The sequence below is a fragment of the Eleutherodactylus coqui genome, chromosome 13 (assembly GCF_035609145.1).
Source record: "Eleutherodactylus coqui strain aEleCoq1 chromosome 13, aEleCoq1.hap1, whole genome shotgun sequence".
NCBI lineage: Eukaryota > Metazoa > Chordata > Amphibia > Anura > Eleutherodactylidae > Eleutherodactylus > Eleutherodactylus coqui.
Window position 1 is genome coordinate 92,573,988 of NC_089849.1, and position 13,431 is coordinate 92,587,418.

Below are 13,431 nucleotides of genomic sequence, written 5' to 3' on the forward strand. Positions count from 1 at the left end.
ATCTACGCTCTTTACTCCTTAGAAGGCTACGAAGAGTCAAGAAGACATTCTTCAAATTCACAAGAACCACTGGAACACCAAATAATCAGATGGGCCGGTAGTAAGAGCTCCTTGGCTTATTCTGCAAAGTGATCTGTACTCCATTAGGATAATGCCACTATACACCTTTTGGAGTAATCCTTCAAAGTCGATGTAATTACGTCCTCTGGTGTAGCCTTTGCCCTCTAATCACAGTACAGATTGTTATCCGCTTCTGCATCGGGTACCAAGCACAACCCTTTAATTATAAGGTCTGAAATAATAGCACTTGTAATTTGCTTAACGTTCGCTTGGCTCAGGAGGTGAAGTAAACCAACAATGGTCACTGTAAGCAAAATATAGACTCTTACAGGTCAGCATTTCCATTAACCTCCACTGTATCACTGGGCAACACATTCGGATTTGTATGATTACATTGTATAGACGACAACCTCAACAGTAGCCACCGACCAATTACATATTAGCTGTCATCCAGCAGTGCAAGCCTAATCATAGAAAATGTATGTCTAGGTTGTACGGGATTTAGAGCATAAGGCCACCTGAAGGAAAAAAAAACATGAGTTGCCCTCTTCTATTACTGTAAAATAATAGTTTGACTCAACTGTGATAACTCCTCCTTGGAATCCTTTGTGCTAACCTAGATGGCCGCCATTACACTCCTATATTGGGTGTTGCCCAGATGTCCTAGAATTGTGAGTGACCTATCTATATTTATAGATACAGGAGCAGGGGGTGTATGGAACATTTTCCACTCAGGAGTGTGGAAAAGTTAGGTGAGAACCCTGAGAGGAGGGGTAATGGAAGACATTTCCTGTTGTCACTGTTGGAAAACACAAAGGAAATAAGGAGGGAACACCTTCTATCTTCAGGCGCCTCGGACAAAGGGGCGCCCCCTATAGAATTGTAAGTGACCTATCTATATTTATAGATACGGGAACAGAGGGTGTATGGAACATTTTCCACTCAGGAGTGTGGAAAAGCTAGGTGAGAATCCTCGGAGGAGTAGTAATGGAAGACATTTCCTGTTGTCACTGTTGGAAAACACAAAGGGAAAAAGAAGGGAACACCTTTTATCTTCAGGCACCTCAGATAAAGGGGCGCCCCCTATAGAATTGTAAGTGACCTATCTATATTTATAGATACAGGAACAAAGGGTGTATGGAACATTTTCCACTCAGGAGTGTGGGAAAGTTAGGTGAGAACCCTCGGAGGAGTAGTAATGGAAGACATTTTCTGTTGTCCCTGTTGGAAAACACAAAGGAAAAAAAGAGGGAACACCTTCTATCTCCAGGCACCCCAGACGAAAAAGTGACCAGAAGAGTATTGTATAGTATATAAATACAATATAAAGCCCCAGGCTAACATGTCATATGTAGACCTCGTAGTGAACCTGCCTCCACAGCAAATGTTTCTGAGCTATGATCGGCCTCCACAGCTTGGACAGTGTGACATTGTTCGATGACTGAATGAAGCATATTTATGACGGCCGTGATCTTCGCCTGATCCCAATGTGGGAATCTTGGTCACGATACTGAAATATCAAAGCTACCTCCTGAGCACCGCTCACACATGTGCCAGGCTCTCTGGACAGTTCAACGACACAACAGGTGAGAGGATGAGGGAGGAGGTGTTCAGAAATCCGAGCTGGGCAGACAATATGCAATACAGTACTCAATGGGGCAAAAGGCCTTCACTGGATGCCCCCAACCCCCTCCATCCAATGGAACACGGATTACATATGCCATCTGTGCAGAAATCTCAACCCCATCTATGGACTCGGCTTATGTTTGTTATCAAACTCTTACCACAAACCCCCAAAATCTCCATTTGGGTAGACCGTTTTATTCTCTAATGTACAGAACACAAATTCACCATCTTCTATATATAGAAGAATGAAGAAGTTACGCAGCAGCCGATGGATATTACGGAAGCGGTTGAACTATTTGGATACACTTTTTGAATCATTTTGTTCAGAAATGTCCTTGGCCTCACATATTGTTCCTACTACCGAAAAACTGGAATCTATTAGTATTATGGCCTAAAAAGTGCTATTCTGTGGGGATTATTAGATTAGATTATTTGGAAGGCGACCGACTGACTGGTGATTATAGTGGCAGCAGACTGACAGCTTGGCATTTGTTTCATTTATCCGTGCTCTTAAGTATTTAAAGAAGGAAAAGAAAACGTCCCATCTTCTATAGCCGCTGTTTAGTGGAGGAGTCCTGGTATAAACAAGTCATGCGGACACGATTAATGTATCGCAGTTGGTAAATTATTAGTATTACATGCTATTGGGGGTTTCCCTGCGCCTATGAAGACATAACGAAGACAAAAACGCAGAGGACAGATCCCATTGATTTCAATGAGTTTGTTCATATTTCCGTATTTTGCACAAAAAAATGGAACTTTTCATTTTTCTGCATATTTGCGCATCAAAGGCCCCCATAGAAGTCAATGGAGGATGGGTGCGCTATACGCAAGGTGATGCGTGAAACACTGAGCAATTGCACAGTTAAAAGAAAACATGTGAAATGCATTAAAATTAGCCATTTCAATCGTTTTTGCTAAATGTTTGCCGGGCGCAAAACGTGTATACATACACCGATGCGCATGCCAAAAAGCATCATTCGTTCCGCTAAGGCATGCACAAATACGCTGACGCCTGTGTGAAGCCGGCCCAATACGGATGTATCGAATAAGGTATAAAACGAAAAACCTCAATATATGGCTACAAAAAGAGACGCTATATCTTTGATGATATCATTTTTATGGTATGAAGGGAATGTATTCTTGGGTTTTATAAACTTGTATATTATAGCTATGGTTGAATACGACTTACCCGGCAACAAACAAGCAGAATAAAGACAAAAATCGGAATAGGCACACAGCAGATAAAAAACTTTTTGAAAATGTTTGCACATCCCAGCATTAGAAATGCCTCATGTAATACAAATGCGCATCTGTTTTCCTTCAATGGTGGTAAATGATTTCCAGTAGAGAATCTGGAAATGTTATAAAAAAAGAAGCTGCTTGGTCGGGGGGGGGGGGGGGGGGGGGGGCAATAGAAAAATATCTGGGGCATGGATCTGATATAGCTACATTATGTAACTGAGGTAAATACTGTCAAATGTGACAAAACATTGTCAGAAACGTTAAGTGGCATCAAAAGTTTCCAATAACTGTGAGAAGTTCATTGACGGGGATATAAAAAAATTTCTGATAAAATTTGTGTAAACATTTTAAAATGTATTAAAGCTCTATTTGAAAACTTTTTTTGCTTTTTAGAAAAATGCTGGAAAAAATTATTTCTTACTACCGTGTTTCCCCAAACATAAGACAGTGTCTTATATTAATTTGTGTTCCAAAAGGTTTAACTTTTTTACATGTATAGCTGCCTGGACACTATTTAAATTGCCTTTTTTAAATTAACTGTTATGAGGGCTTAATTTTGGAGTAGGGCTTATATTTCAAGCATCCTCAAAAAGCCTGAAAAATCATTTTGCATCCTCAAAAATTCTGGAAAATCATGCTATGTCTTATTTTCAGGGAAACAGGGTAAATTCATATTTTTTTGCCTTATTTCGTATTATAAAATGATTATGTTTCCGTTTATAAAGTTTAATTTTGCTGTAAAATTTTTGTAGACAGATAAAATGTAGCAAATATTGTAAATAAACTGATTCTCGGGCTGCTTTTCTTTAACTTTTTGTAACTCTAGAATTAAACAGGCACAAAAGTAAAGTATTAACCTATTGACTAACGGCAGTCTGAGGGTCATAAACATAAGTTATATTCCGAGAAGAGCAATGTGTCATATTCTATGGATGTTGAACCCGCTAGCGCTACCGGGATGTAAAAATAATTATTTTGGCAGGTTGACACATAATGAAAAATTGTGCATAAAATCCTGGTGGATTTAGTATTTCCTCCTCTCTTAAAGAGTCGCTTCTATTATTATTTTAAGACAATGCTGAGTTTCGTGTTACGGGGGGAACTTTTTTTTTTAAGAAAAGTTTGTAAAACCTTTTGGAAAACTGTTCAAAAAAATTCTCTAATTAAACAATTTCCAGCTAAATGAACCCCAAAGAAATGTTAAATGTGTGGAATGTGTTGAAGTGAATGGAAATGAAGTAGTGGACTCCTTGGGTAAACCTCACTTTTTGTCATTTGGTTAATGTGAATCAAGAATTTTTGGCACCTCAGGAAAAATCTCCGTCCAAGATAAATATTACAGATGTTAAAAAGGAAAAAAAAAAAAAGAAAAAGACACGTTCTACTTTTTATAGTTAAGAAAATAGCAACTTGAAATTCAAATGATTTGGTTTATTGCAGAAGGAATTGGCAGGGTGTGATGTACACCAGCCTGGATGATGGAGTTAATACAATAGGGGTGATGTAAAGCAGATTCATTGGGAGAAGAGAAGAAAAATATATTGACATAGAAGAAAAGTTACTAAGGAATCGTTTTCTTAGCAGCCATATCATAAAGGTGAGCTCACCGCTTCACACATATCTAATAATACGGTCTGTGGCGTCACAAGATGGAAATATAGGTTACTGGTATTTCATATTTCGCGGTTCCCATTGACCTTCATTGCTGACGAAGGGCTTAAAGCCTCTTTACAAAAGGAAATCCCCCGTTATGTACAGTGAATGGATGTACTTCATCAAGTGAGGAGCTACTGCTGACATTCAGATGGAAAGGTCTCCCTACATTTGTGTGTTTCTTCACATAGTATTGAGATTTGTTGTGTCTGTATGTGCAGAATATTCTTTGTTATCAACCATTTCTGAGACTTTAGTTGGGTTAATTGGAAATCCGCATGATCAAATTCAGTTGGCTACAATAAAATCTTTGGGCGAGGAAATGGGGAACGTACTTTTATAATTTCATCTGGTTGTGTGGAGTAGTGAAGAGGATATGGAGGGTTTAATTACAAGTACAGTACGAAGGGCGGCCATATTGTAGGCGAAACCAATGCTCAACCATGAACAATCCAATTCCCAGAGAAATTGTAACTTCACACTTACAACTATGGTACCCCCAGCTATACAAGTTGGCCATAGAAATGACATATTAGCTTGGACCATCCAACAATCCGCAGGTTTCTAACAGCCACTCATCTACATTGGGTACTTTTGTAAGAACATCCACATTTAGCCAAAACAAACATGGTGTCAACTGATAGTAATAGTTGTTGACCAAAAAGGCTTATCTCATCATGAAGCCTGCACGGTGAAGAAGATTGGCAGGAGGATGGTGATTGGCTAAGGCTAACCATGTCCTCTAGGGATGTATGTAATCATTTTACTGACATTTTTGGATGCTGCCCCCTTTATCAAAGACTTTGATAACACAATCATCAGACACATAAAGGTTATAAACAAAGCATAGATCTGAAACGACTGTTATTTCCGGTAGGCGGTGTATTTTTGTTGGTGTTTATGGGGAGTGAGGAGGAAAAAAAATGTCTGGTTGTTGCTTGATTTGCGATCACATTGGCCAATGTCAGCATTCACACATCGTTGCTACAACTTCATTTGACATAAGTAGCTGTTATGGACACAAGCATTCATCCCGAATCTGAATGCTATATTTTCTAACCAACATCATCTTCCATAAGAACATCCAGACGTGCACAGATATAAGAACTACTGTCCCTGAGGATAACAGGCTGGACATTCACCTTCCCCAGATTCAGTGTAAATTTCTGTTAGACCTACGATCATACAGTGAACTAATGGGGTATGAGAATGGGGGGGGGGGGGGCAGATTGACCCATGTATGAGCCGGGTTAATATGCTTCTGGCTGCAAAATATTTGATTCCTCTTTCTAAAGTACTTTTGATGGGTTCCATTAGTTCTGCTAGGTACAGTATATTTTTCCTCTCAAGGATCGGTATCGCCGTGTATTTGTACAATTGCTGTAACCTAAGACCAGCGGTTAATGGTTTAACGCTTCAGGTACGTTACTGCTGTAAAGATTTCTCAAGTTTTCTTTGCAACGAGAGCGGACTACTTAAGATTTTGTAACTTTATACCAGAATTAACAACACTCTGAGTCAATATGGAATAATTTGCCTATTAGCACAAGTTCTCGGACAATTTTCTGCGGGCTGGGTGGCTTTTCACAATGATCTTTCAGTATCCTTCCATAATACTGTAGGGGCACGATGTTCCTTCCCCTTCCCAAAAATGAACAAGCTTATATGGCTTGGCAGAACGAACGCTGAAGTGTTATTCATCACCTGGAATTGCCAGAGCTTGACTTATATTAATGTCACCTGTTTATTATATAAAGGATATCACATAACTGATAAAAGACGACCCAGGAAATAGGAACACGATTTTGGCAACAAGACCTTTTTGGAATTGTAGATACGAAACAAGCAGCCCTTTAGTATATCCGGCTACAAGCAACAGTCATGGCAGCTTTCTGCCTCCTTCTGACATTTCTGCTGATATCAAACATGACAAATTTTCGTAGCTTTAGCCCCCGCAGAAGTGCGTATTTCATATTTTCTGAAATAGTGGTGCATTTATGGCCATTGTAGACCCCTCTATGTGCTGAGCAGGAGGTAAAGATTGCTAAATGACTGTCTACTACACACAAGAGATTACTCCCCGTACAGCTTGAATCCCCCATCCATATGGATCTGTGTGACGGACACCTATAACAGGATCTGTCGTTAATGATCTCCCTGCTGTGTTGTGATAGGAGGATGAACAGCTGTCAACCTCATTCACCTGAGCTCCGGGATAATATACCATCCGCTAATGTTACGGATGAATGGTTGATGCTGGCAACACAGGAGTTAAAATGCTGTATTCCTTGTATAATTTATCAAGGCTGCCATGTATACCAATGTGCTCCAATGAGCTCAGCCATAGTAAGACTCACAAGTGCGACAATCTAGCGTTCACCCCCTGAAGCCTATCTGATACTGTGTTGCCAGGGAAGACTGTTCCTTCCTCATATATATATATATATATATATATACATATATACACACACATACTAATATATATATATATATATATATATATATATATATATATATATATATATATATATAGGCCATAGTAATTCATTGCAAATAAGAGCTAAAACCCCTTTAAAAAAATAATCGAAAGTAGAGACATGACTTGGTAAACTAAGTCAAATCAATGCATATAACATGAAACCAGAGAGGTATCTACGACGCAGCAAGAGTAACTTATTTCCAGTACTATAAAACCAAAGTCAAGGATTTTAGACACTCTACGCCCAAATAGACAAGCGTGTATAATATGTGAATTCTAAGTGACCCCAAAGAATCTATTTATTCAGAATCTATATGTTATATACTATGTATCCAGCCTGCTGCACACATCCCCACATACGGACCCCGAGTTCAGGGAATTACAGATTCTTCGTGGATGATTTCTACAGCATTGACTATTCTCAATATGTTAGAGCAATGTAACACCAACACTACCATTCCATAAGGGACCTTTCACATGGTACGGAATTAGTTTGCGTGGACATTTCTGCGTCACCATGTTATCCCAACGGGGCTTGAATTCTGCACCTGTTAAGATCTGCTTTACTTCAAAACCGCAGGATTGAATTCCGCAGAGGAAAAGTTTTCTGTTGCAGAATCAAGGACGTCTTGCAGAATTGCTGATGCGGATTTCTAATACACAGGAGATGTAAGTCCGCAATTAAAGTCTAAAGGGAAAGAAATTCTGCAGTCGAGAACCCAACAAAATCCGTGCTAATTACCAAAATCCGCATCTGCGGACAATCCCGTCCCGTGTGAATGGTCCATTGACTGCAGTGTGAGCAGCAGAGACGATACAACCTAAATACTTAATATATAGAATTATATGTAGAAGTGCAACTCCTACAAAATCAGTCCTAATTCCTCGCTGCCAATGTCTTTGTCACGGATGTGAATGTGTTGAGGTTCCAGATTGTCTTTTACCCCATAAAGGGAGTGGGCAAAAGTTTTTCAATGAATGAGTACAAAGATTCTGAGAGTAAAAGGGCAGAACAAAAACATTATTATGACAAAGAATCTTCCCAGGGCATTTTTTGTGTGCGGTAATGAATGTTCACATCCATGTCGTAACAAGTCTGTGTCTTTTTTTTTTTTCTTTTGAAGGCAGATTAAAGAAGAAAAACCGGTGGTGGAAGGAAAAAAAAAAAAATAAAACGTACTGCAATACTATTCATTATAACCAAAAACACCCGTAAATATTGATGTTCACCTACTTCTCCGGCTTTGCATATTAGAGGTGATACTTGAAAGTATACGGTTATCATCAACTTGATCTCTGTCAGGAATAGAAGTTCAAAAGCGGATGTTGTAGGAATATTAGGATGCTTGCACATTGTGAAGCCTCATTAATAGGGGTGGGGGGGTCTTTTTCTTCATGGAAAGCCCTTTTGTTTGTATTAAGCAATCTAAATCCTCAAAGAGTTAAACATTAAACGAAAGAAATCAGAGGACTCTATAAAATGTAACATTCTAGATGGTTATTTAGAAACAGTTGCAAAATGTATCGGCATTCATCTTAAATAAACACAAATGTAACACCGAGTATATCTGAAGTGTGAACAGCATTATTTAATCTGATTGGTAATTGGAAAGGCTGCATTGGCAGGGATATAATTTGATGTCATAAAGCACTAATGATAAAGGCGACGCATCCTCCACTGGATGATCTGTTCGTCTAGAGGCAGCAGGGATATGCAGTACCCTCCAGTCCTCAACAGGGATCACTACGACTCTGCATATGCACCATTCAAACAGGTAAACCTTCTGTGATGGGCAAAGCCAAGAAAGTAACAGAAAGCGTATATGAAATGGTCAACTAAAACACAAAGCTGCGTCTGATACGTAAAAACGATCAATATCCACTCGGAATATTGGAAGAAGCAGAAAACGAAATCTAATAGAAGTCTCCATCCATCCCATTAAAAAAGTACAAGGAGTTTTATTTTCTCTTCTCTTTGTAATTACATTGCAGTAGAAGTTCTTTTTAACTTGGCCGGTAATGGAGGGCTCATATGTGCGGTTCAATAAATAAACTCCACTCTACATATATAATGTATATGGAGGCCGCAGGAAAGTGGAGGCACAAAAAAATCAATAGTTTATTGTTGCTTAATTTCTGACTCTCCAGAATTCCCTCCTGGAATTAAACCGCTGCCCCCTCTCCCGGGTCATCAGATGATGAAAGCAGGCCTGGCTTTATATCTATGTATCTAGTATGTAATGCTTGTGACACGTTTCATCTCCAAGATAATGGAGGCACTTGGTCGTTTGCTCCAGCAATTAAACAGCATGTAAAGCCCCAAATCAATAATAATTGGGCAGAGCGGAGCGGTGTGGAAGTGTCCCCTCTGCTACATGACTGATACATTAGGAATCTGTACAAAGCAGACCCCTGCCTGCACCCTTATCGGGTCCTGGAGAAGGAAGGGGGTCCCCAAGGAGAAGAAGCCGCTTTCAATGGCTGGATTAATGTCTTACATGGAATCACCTCCTGAAACACCCAGGTCCAGGCGGCCGAGGGGACCGTACAGATAAAGTGTGGGTTTTACGCGCAAATCCGTTGGATATCGATATGGACAGAATTGCGCATATTAATAAAACATTGATTTCGACGTGTTTATTCACATGGGCGATGCTGCAAGATAGAAAAATCGCGGCATGTCCTAATTTGGGGCAACGAATCGCCATTTACTAGGGGATCTTTAACAAAAAATCGAATGGCACTTGTATTCCAAGTGATTTTCATTGAATTTTTGCCATTGAAACTATTGAAAATACTTGTAATTTATTTAATCTGCGTGAAAATGACGAGTACAGAGATGCGATGTTTTGGGGTTTTTTTAAGCAAAACCGCACCCAGATATCAGTTCGAATTTCGCACTCGCCCGTGTGTATACACCCTAATGGGAAGATTGCGACCAAATTTGACATATGGCCCATGAGGAATTTTTGACACCCTTGGATATTTTTCTTGGACCAGGCTCTACGGCTTATGTGACTAAGATACTATATATATATATATATATGTACCCCTGGTGGCATGGACTCAGCTAGTGCTATATTATTACATACAGTTTATAGGCAGGATATTGGGGTCTCACCTGTACCAGTCCAGGCCCTTGTCATAGTTCCTATCAAAGAAGTGGGGTTCAGCGCCCACCGCCCTGATGTCGGGGTGGACCCTCAGGAACTCCAGCAGGGCTCGGGTGCCCCCTTTCTTCACCCCGATGATGATGGCTTGGGGCAGCTTCTTGCTCCCGGAGCCGTTGTAGAAGCTGCTGATGGAGCCCGTGTCCTCCGCCGGGGGTCGCAGCAGCAGCTGGGACAGGACTCCGGGCTGCGCCGGGGCGCTGGAGCTGGGGAAGGAGGCGCAAGAACCGGCGCAGGAGTAGAACATGTAGAGGCAGAGGAAGAGCATGGTGCACAGGGGCAGCAGCAGCCTTCTTCTCAGGTGGGACACGGGGCTGGCATCCATAGGGGCATCATTCAGCAGCCCCAGGCAGGCAGCTCACGCCTTCCTCTGCGGCATCCTGCCCTCTGCACCCACAATCCCGAGGCGGCACATCCCAGGCTGTACGGTGCAGCATCCAGGCTGTCCTCATCCACCCGCGATCCCCATCCGTCTCCTTCTCCCCGCTGCTCCTGCTCTCTACTGCCAGGCTTCAGCCTGCTGACTGCGAGCCCTGGCACGGGGGAGGGCACCGCCGCTGACGGGCAGACCGCCTGCCCAATCCTGCGCTGCAGCTCTATGCTAATTAGCCATTTGTTGATAAAGGATAGCCAATAGGAGGCGACACTGGTCGATCCTATCCAGACCGCGGAGCTCCGACGGGCTCAGTGGCTGCACGGAGAAGCGAGAGCTGTCATCATCATCAGCCGCACAGCGTCTTCTGCCCCGTGCATGCGGGCTGTACGGACCTCGAGCAGCGGAGAATACTAGCAGTGTCCGCATGTTATCAGTAGTATCAGTATATATCGTCACATGTGGAGGCGCCCGGGGCACCCCGGAAACCAGAAGGCACTTCTTTTAAAGGCAGAAAAATATTTTGCAGTTCAGTTTTGAGTCGAAAATATTGCAAATAAAGAACATAATAATGACTAAGAGATGCAGTGTGGGGTCTGTGCTGCTAGGAGATGCAGTGTGGGGTCTGTGCTGCTAGGAGATGCAGTGTGTGCAGTGTGGGGTCTGTGCTGCTAGGAGATGCAGTGTGTGCAGTGTGGGGTCTGTGCTGCTAGGAGATGCAGTGTGTGCAGTGTGGGGTCTGTGCTGCTAGGAGATGCGGTGTGTGCAGTGTGGGGTCTGTGCTGCTAGGAGATGCGGTGTGTGCAGTGTTGGGTCTGTGCTGCTAGGAGATGCAGTGTGTGCAGTGTGGGGTCTGTGCTGCTAGGAGATGCAGTGTGTGCAGTGTGGGGTCTGTGCTGCTAGGAGATGCGGTGTGTGCAGTGTTGGGTCTGTGCTGCTAGGAGATGCAGTGTGTGCAGTGTGGGGTCTGTGCTGCTAGGAGATGCGGTGTGTGCAGTGTGGGGTCTGTGCTGCTAGGAGATGCAGTGTGTGCAGTGAAGCCCCCACATAGGTGCATAGCAGGGTCTGTGCTACTAGGAGATGCAGTGAGGCTCCCACACGTGTGGAGTGCAGGGTCTGTGCAACTAGGAGATACAGTGAGGCTCCTACATGTGTGCAGTACAGGGTCTGTGCTACTAGGAGATACAGTGAAGCCCACAAAAGTGTGCATTGCAGGGTCCATGCTGTTAGGAGATGTAATGAAGCCCCCACGTGTGCAGTGCAGGGTCCATGCTGTTAGGGGATGCAGTGAAGCCCCCACATGTGTGCATTGCAGGGTCTGTGCTGCTGGGAAATGCAGTTAAGCCCCGACATGTGTGCAATGCAGGGTTTATGCTACTAGGATGTGCAGTGAGGCTTCCACATATGCGTACTGCAGAGTCCATGCTACTAGGAGGTACAGTGAAGCTCACACGTGTGAAGTGTATGGTCTGTGATGATGCGAGATATAATGACGGCTCCACATGTATTCAGTGAAGGGTCTGTGCTACTAGGAGATACAGTGAATCCCCCACGTGTGTGCATTGCAGGGTTTGGGCTGCTGGGAGATGCAGTGAAGTCTCCAGTGCATGCAGTGCCGAGTCTGTGCTACTAGGAGATGCAGTGAAGCCCTCATATGTGTGCAGTGCAGGGTCTGTGCTATAGGGAATACAGTGAAGCCCCCACATGTGATTGCAATGCAGGGTTTGTGCTACTAGGAGATGCAGTGAAGCTTCCAGTGTGTGTAGTACCGGGTCTAAGCTGCTAGGAGGTGCAGTGAAGCCCTCACACATGTGGTGAAGAGTCCATGCTACTAGGAGATGCAGTGAAACCCCCACATGTGTTCAGTGCAGAGTCTGTGCTGCTGGTAGATGCAGTGAAGCCTCCGGTGTGTGCAGTACCGAGTCTGTGATGCTAGGAGGTGCAGTGAAGCCTCGCATGTGTGTACTGCAGAGTCCATGCTACTAAGCGATGTAGTGAAGCCCCCACGTGTATGTAGTGCAGGGTCTGTGCTACTATGAGATGCAATGAAACCCCCACATGTGTGTAGTGCAGTGTTTGTGCTTTTATGACAGACAGTGGAACCCCCACATGTGTGCAGTGCAGGGTCTGTGCTAGTATGACAGACAGTGGAACCCCCACGTGTGCAGTGCAGGGTCTGTGCTAGTATGACAGACAGTGAAGCCCCCACATGTGTGCAGTGCAGGGTCTGTGCTAGTATGACAGACAGTGAAGCCCCCACATGTGTGCAGTGCAGGGTCTGTGCTAGTATGACAGACAGTGAAGCCCCCACATGTGTGCAGTGCAGGGTCTGTGTTAGTATGACAGACAGTGAAGCCCCCACATGTGTGCAGTGCAGGGTCTGTGCTAGTATGACAGACAGTGAAGCCCCCACATGTGTGCAGTGCAAGGTCTGTGCTAGTATGACAGACAGTGAAGCCCCCACATGTGTGCAGTGCAGGGTCTGTGCTAGTTGAATAGACAGTGTAGCCCCCACATGTGTGCAGTGCAGGGTCTGTGCTAGTATGACAGACAGTGAAGCCCCCACATGTGTGCAGTGCAGGGTCTGTGCTGCTTCTGGTAAATGTGGAATGAATGAGTCCATGTAATAATTGACTGCTGGGCCTTGTGTGTTAAGAGAGGCTCAGTCAGAGCCCAGATCAATATGCAAGGGACCTGTTGTTCTTGTCACTTTGAAGAGCTCAGGGGCTTCTGAGTGCAGCTGCCCACATTGAAGATCGATGGCTTTATAAATGTGGAATTATTTATCTTAATGCCCATTCAGTTGTGACAAGTTCATTATGCTG

General features: G+C 43.2%; 1 protein-coding gene across 1 annotated transcript in view; it reads right to left on the bottom strand.

Annotated features, from left to right (window-relative positions):
* Window positions 1-10,714, bottom strand: part of LOC136587608 (heparan sulfate glucosamine 3-O-sulfotransferase 3B1-like) — a 30,589-nt gene extending 19,875 nt beyond the window's left edge. Inside the window, exon 1 of the mRNA XM_066586302.1 lies at window positions 10,185-10,714. Coding sequence (XP_066442399.1) covers window positions 10,185-10,558 — 374 coding nt within the window. The 5' untranslated portion in view covers window positions 10,559-10,714. The remainder of the gene's footprint in view (window positions 1-10,184) is intronic.
* Between the last annotated feature and the right edge of the window lie 2,717 nt (window positions 10,715-13,431).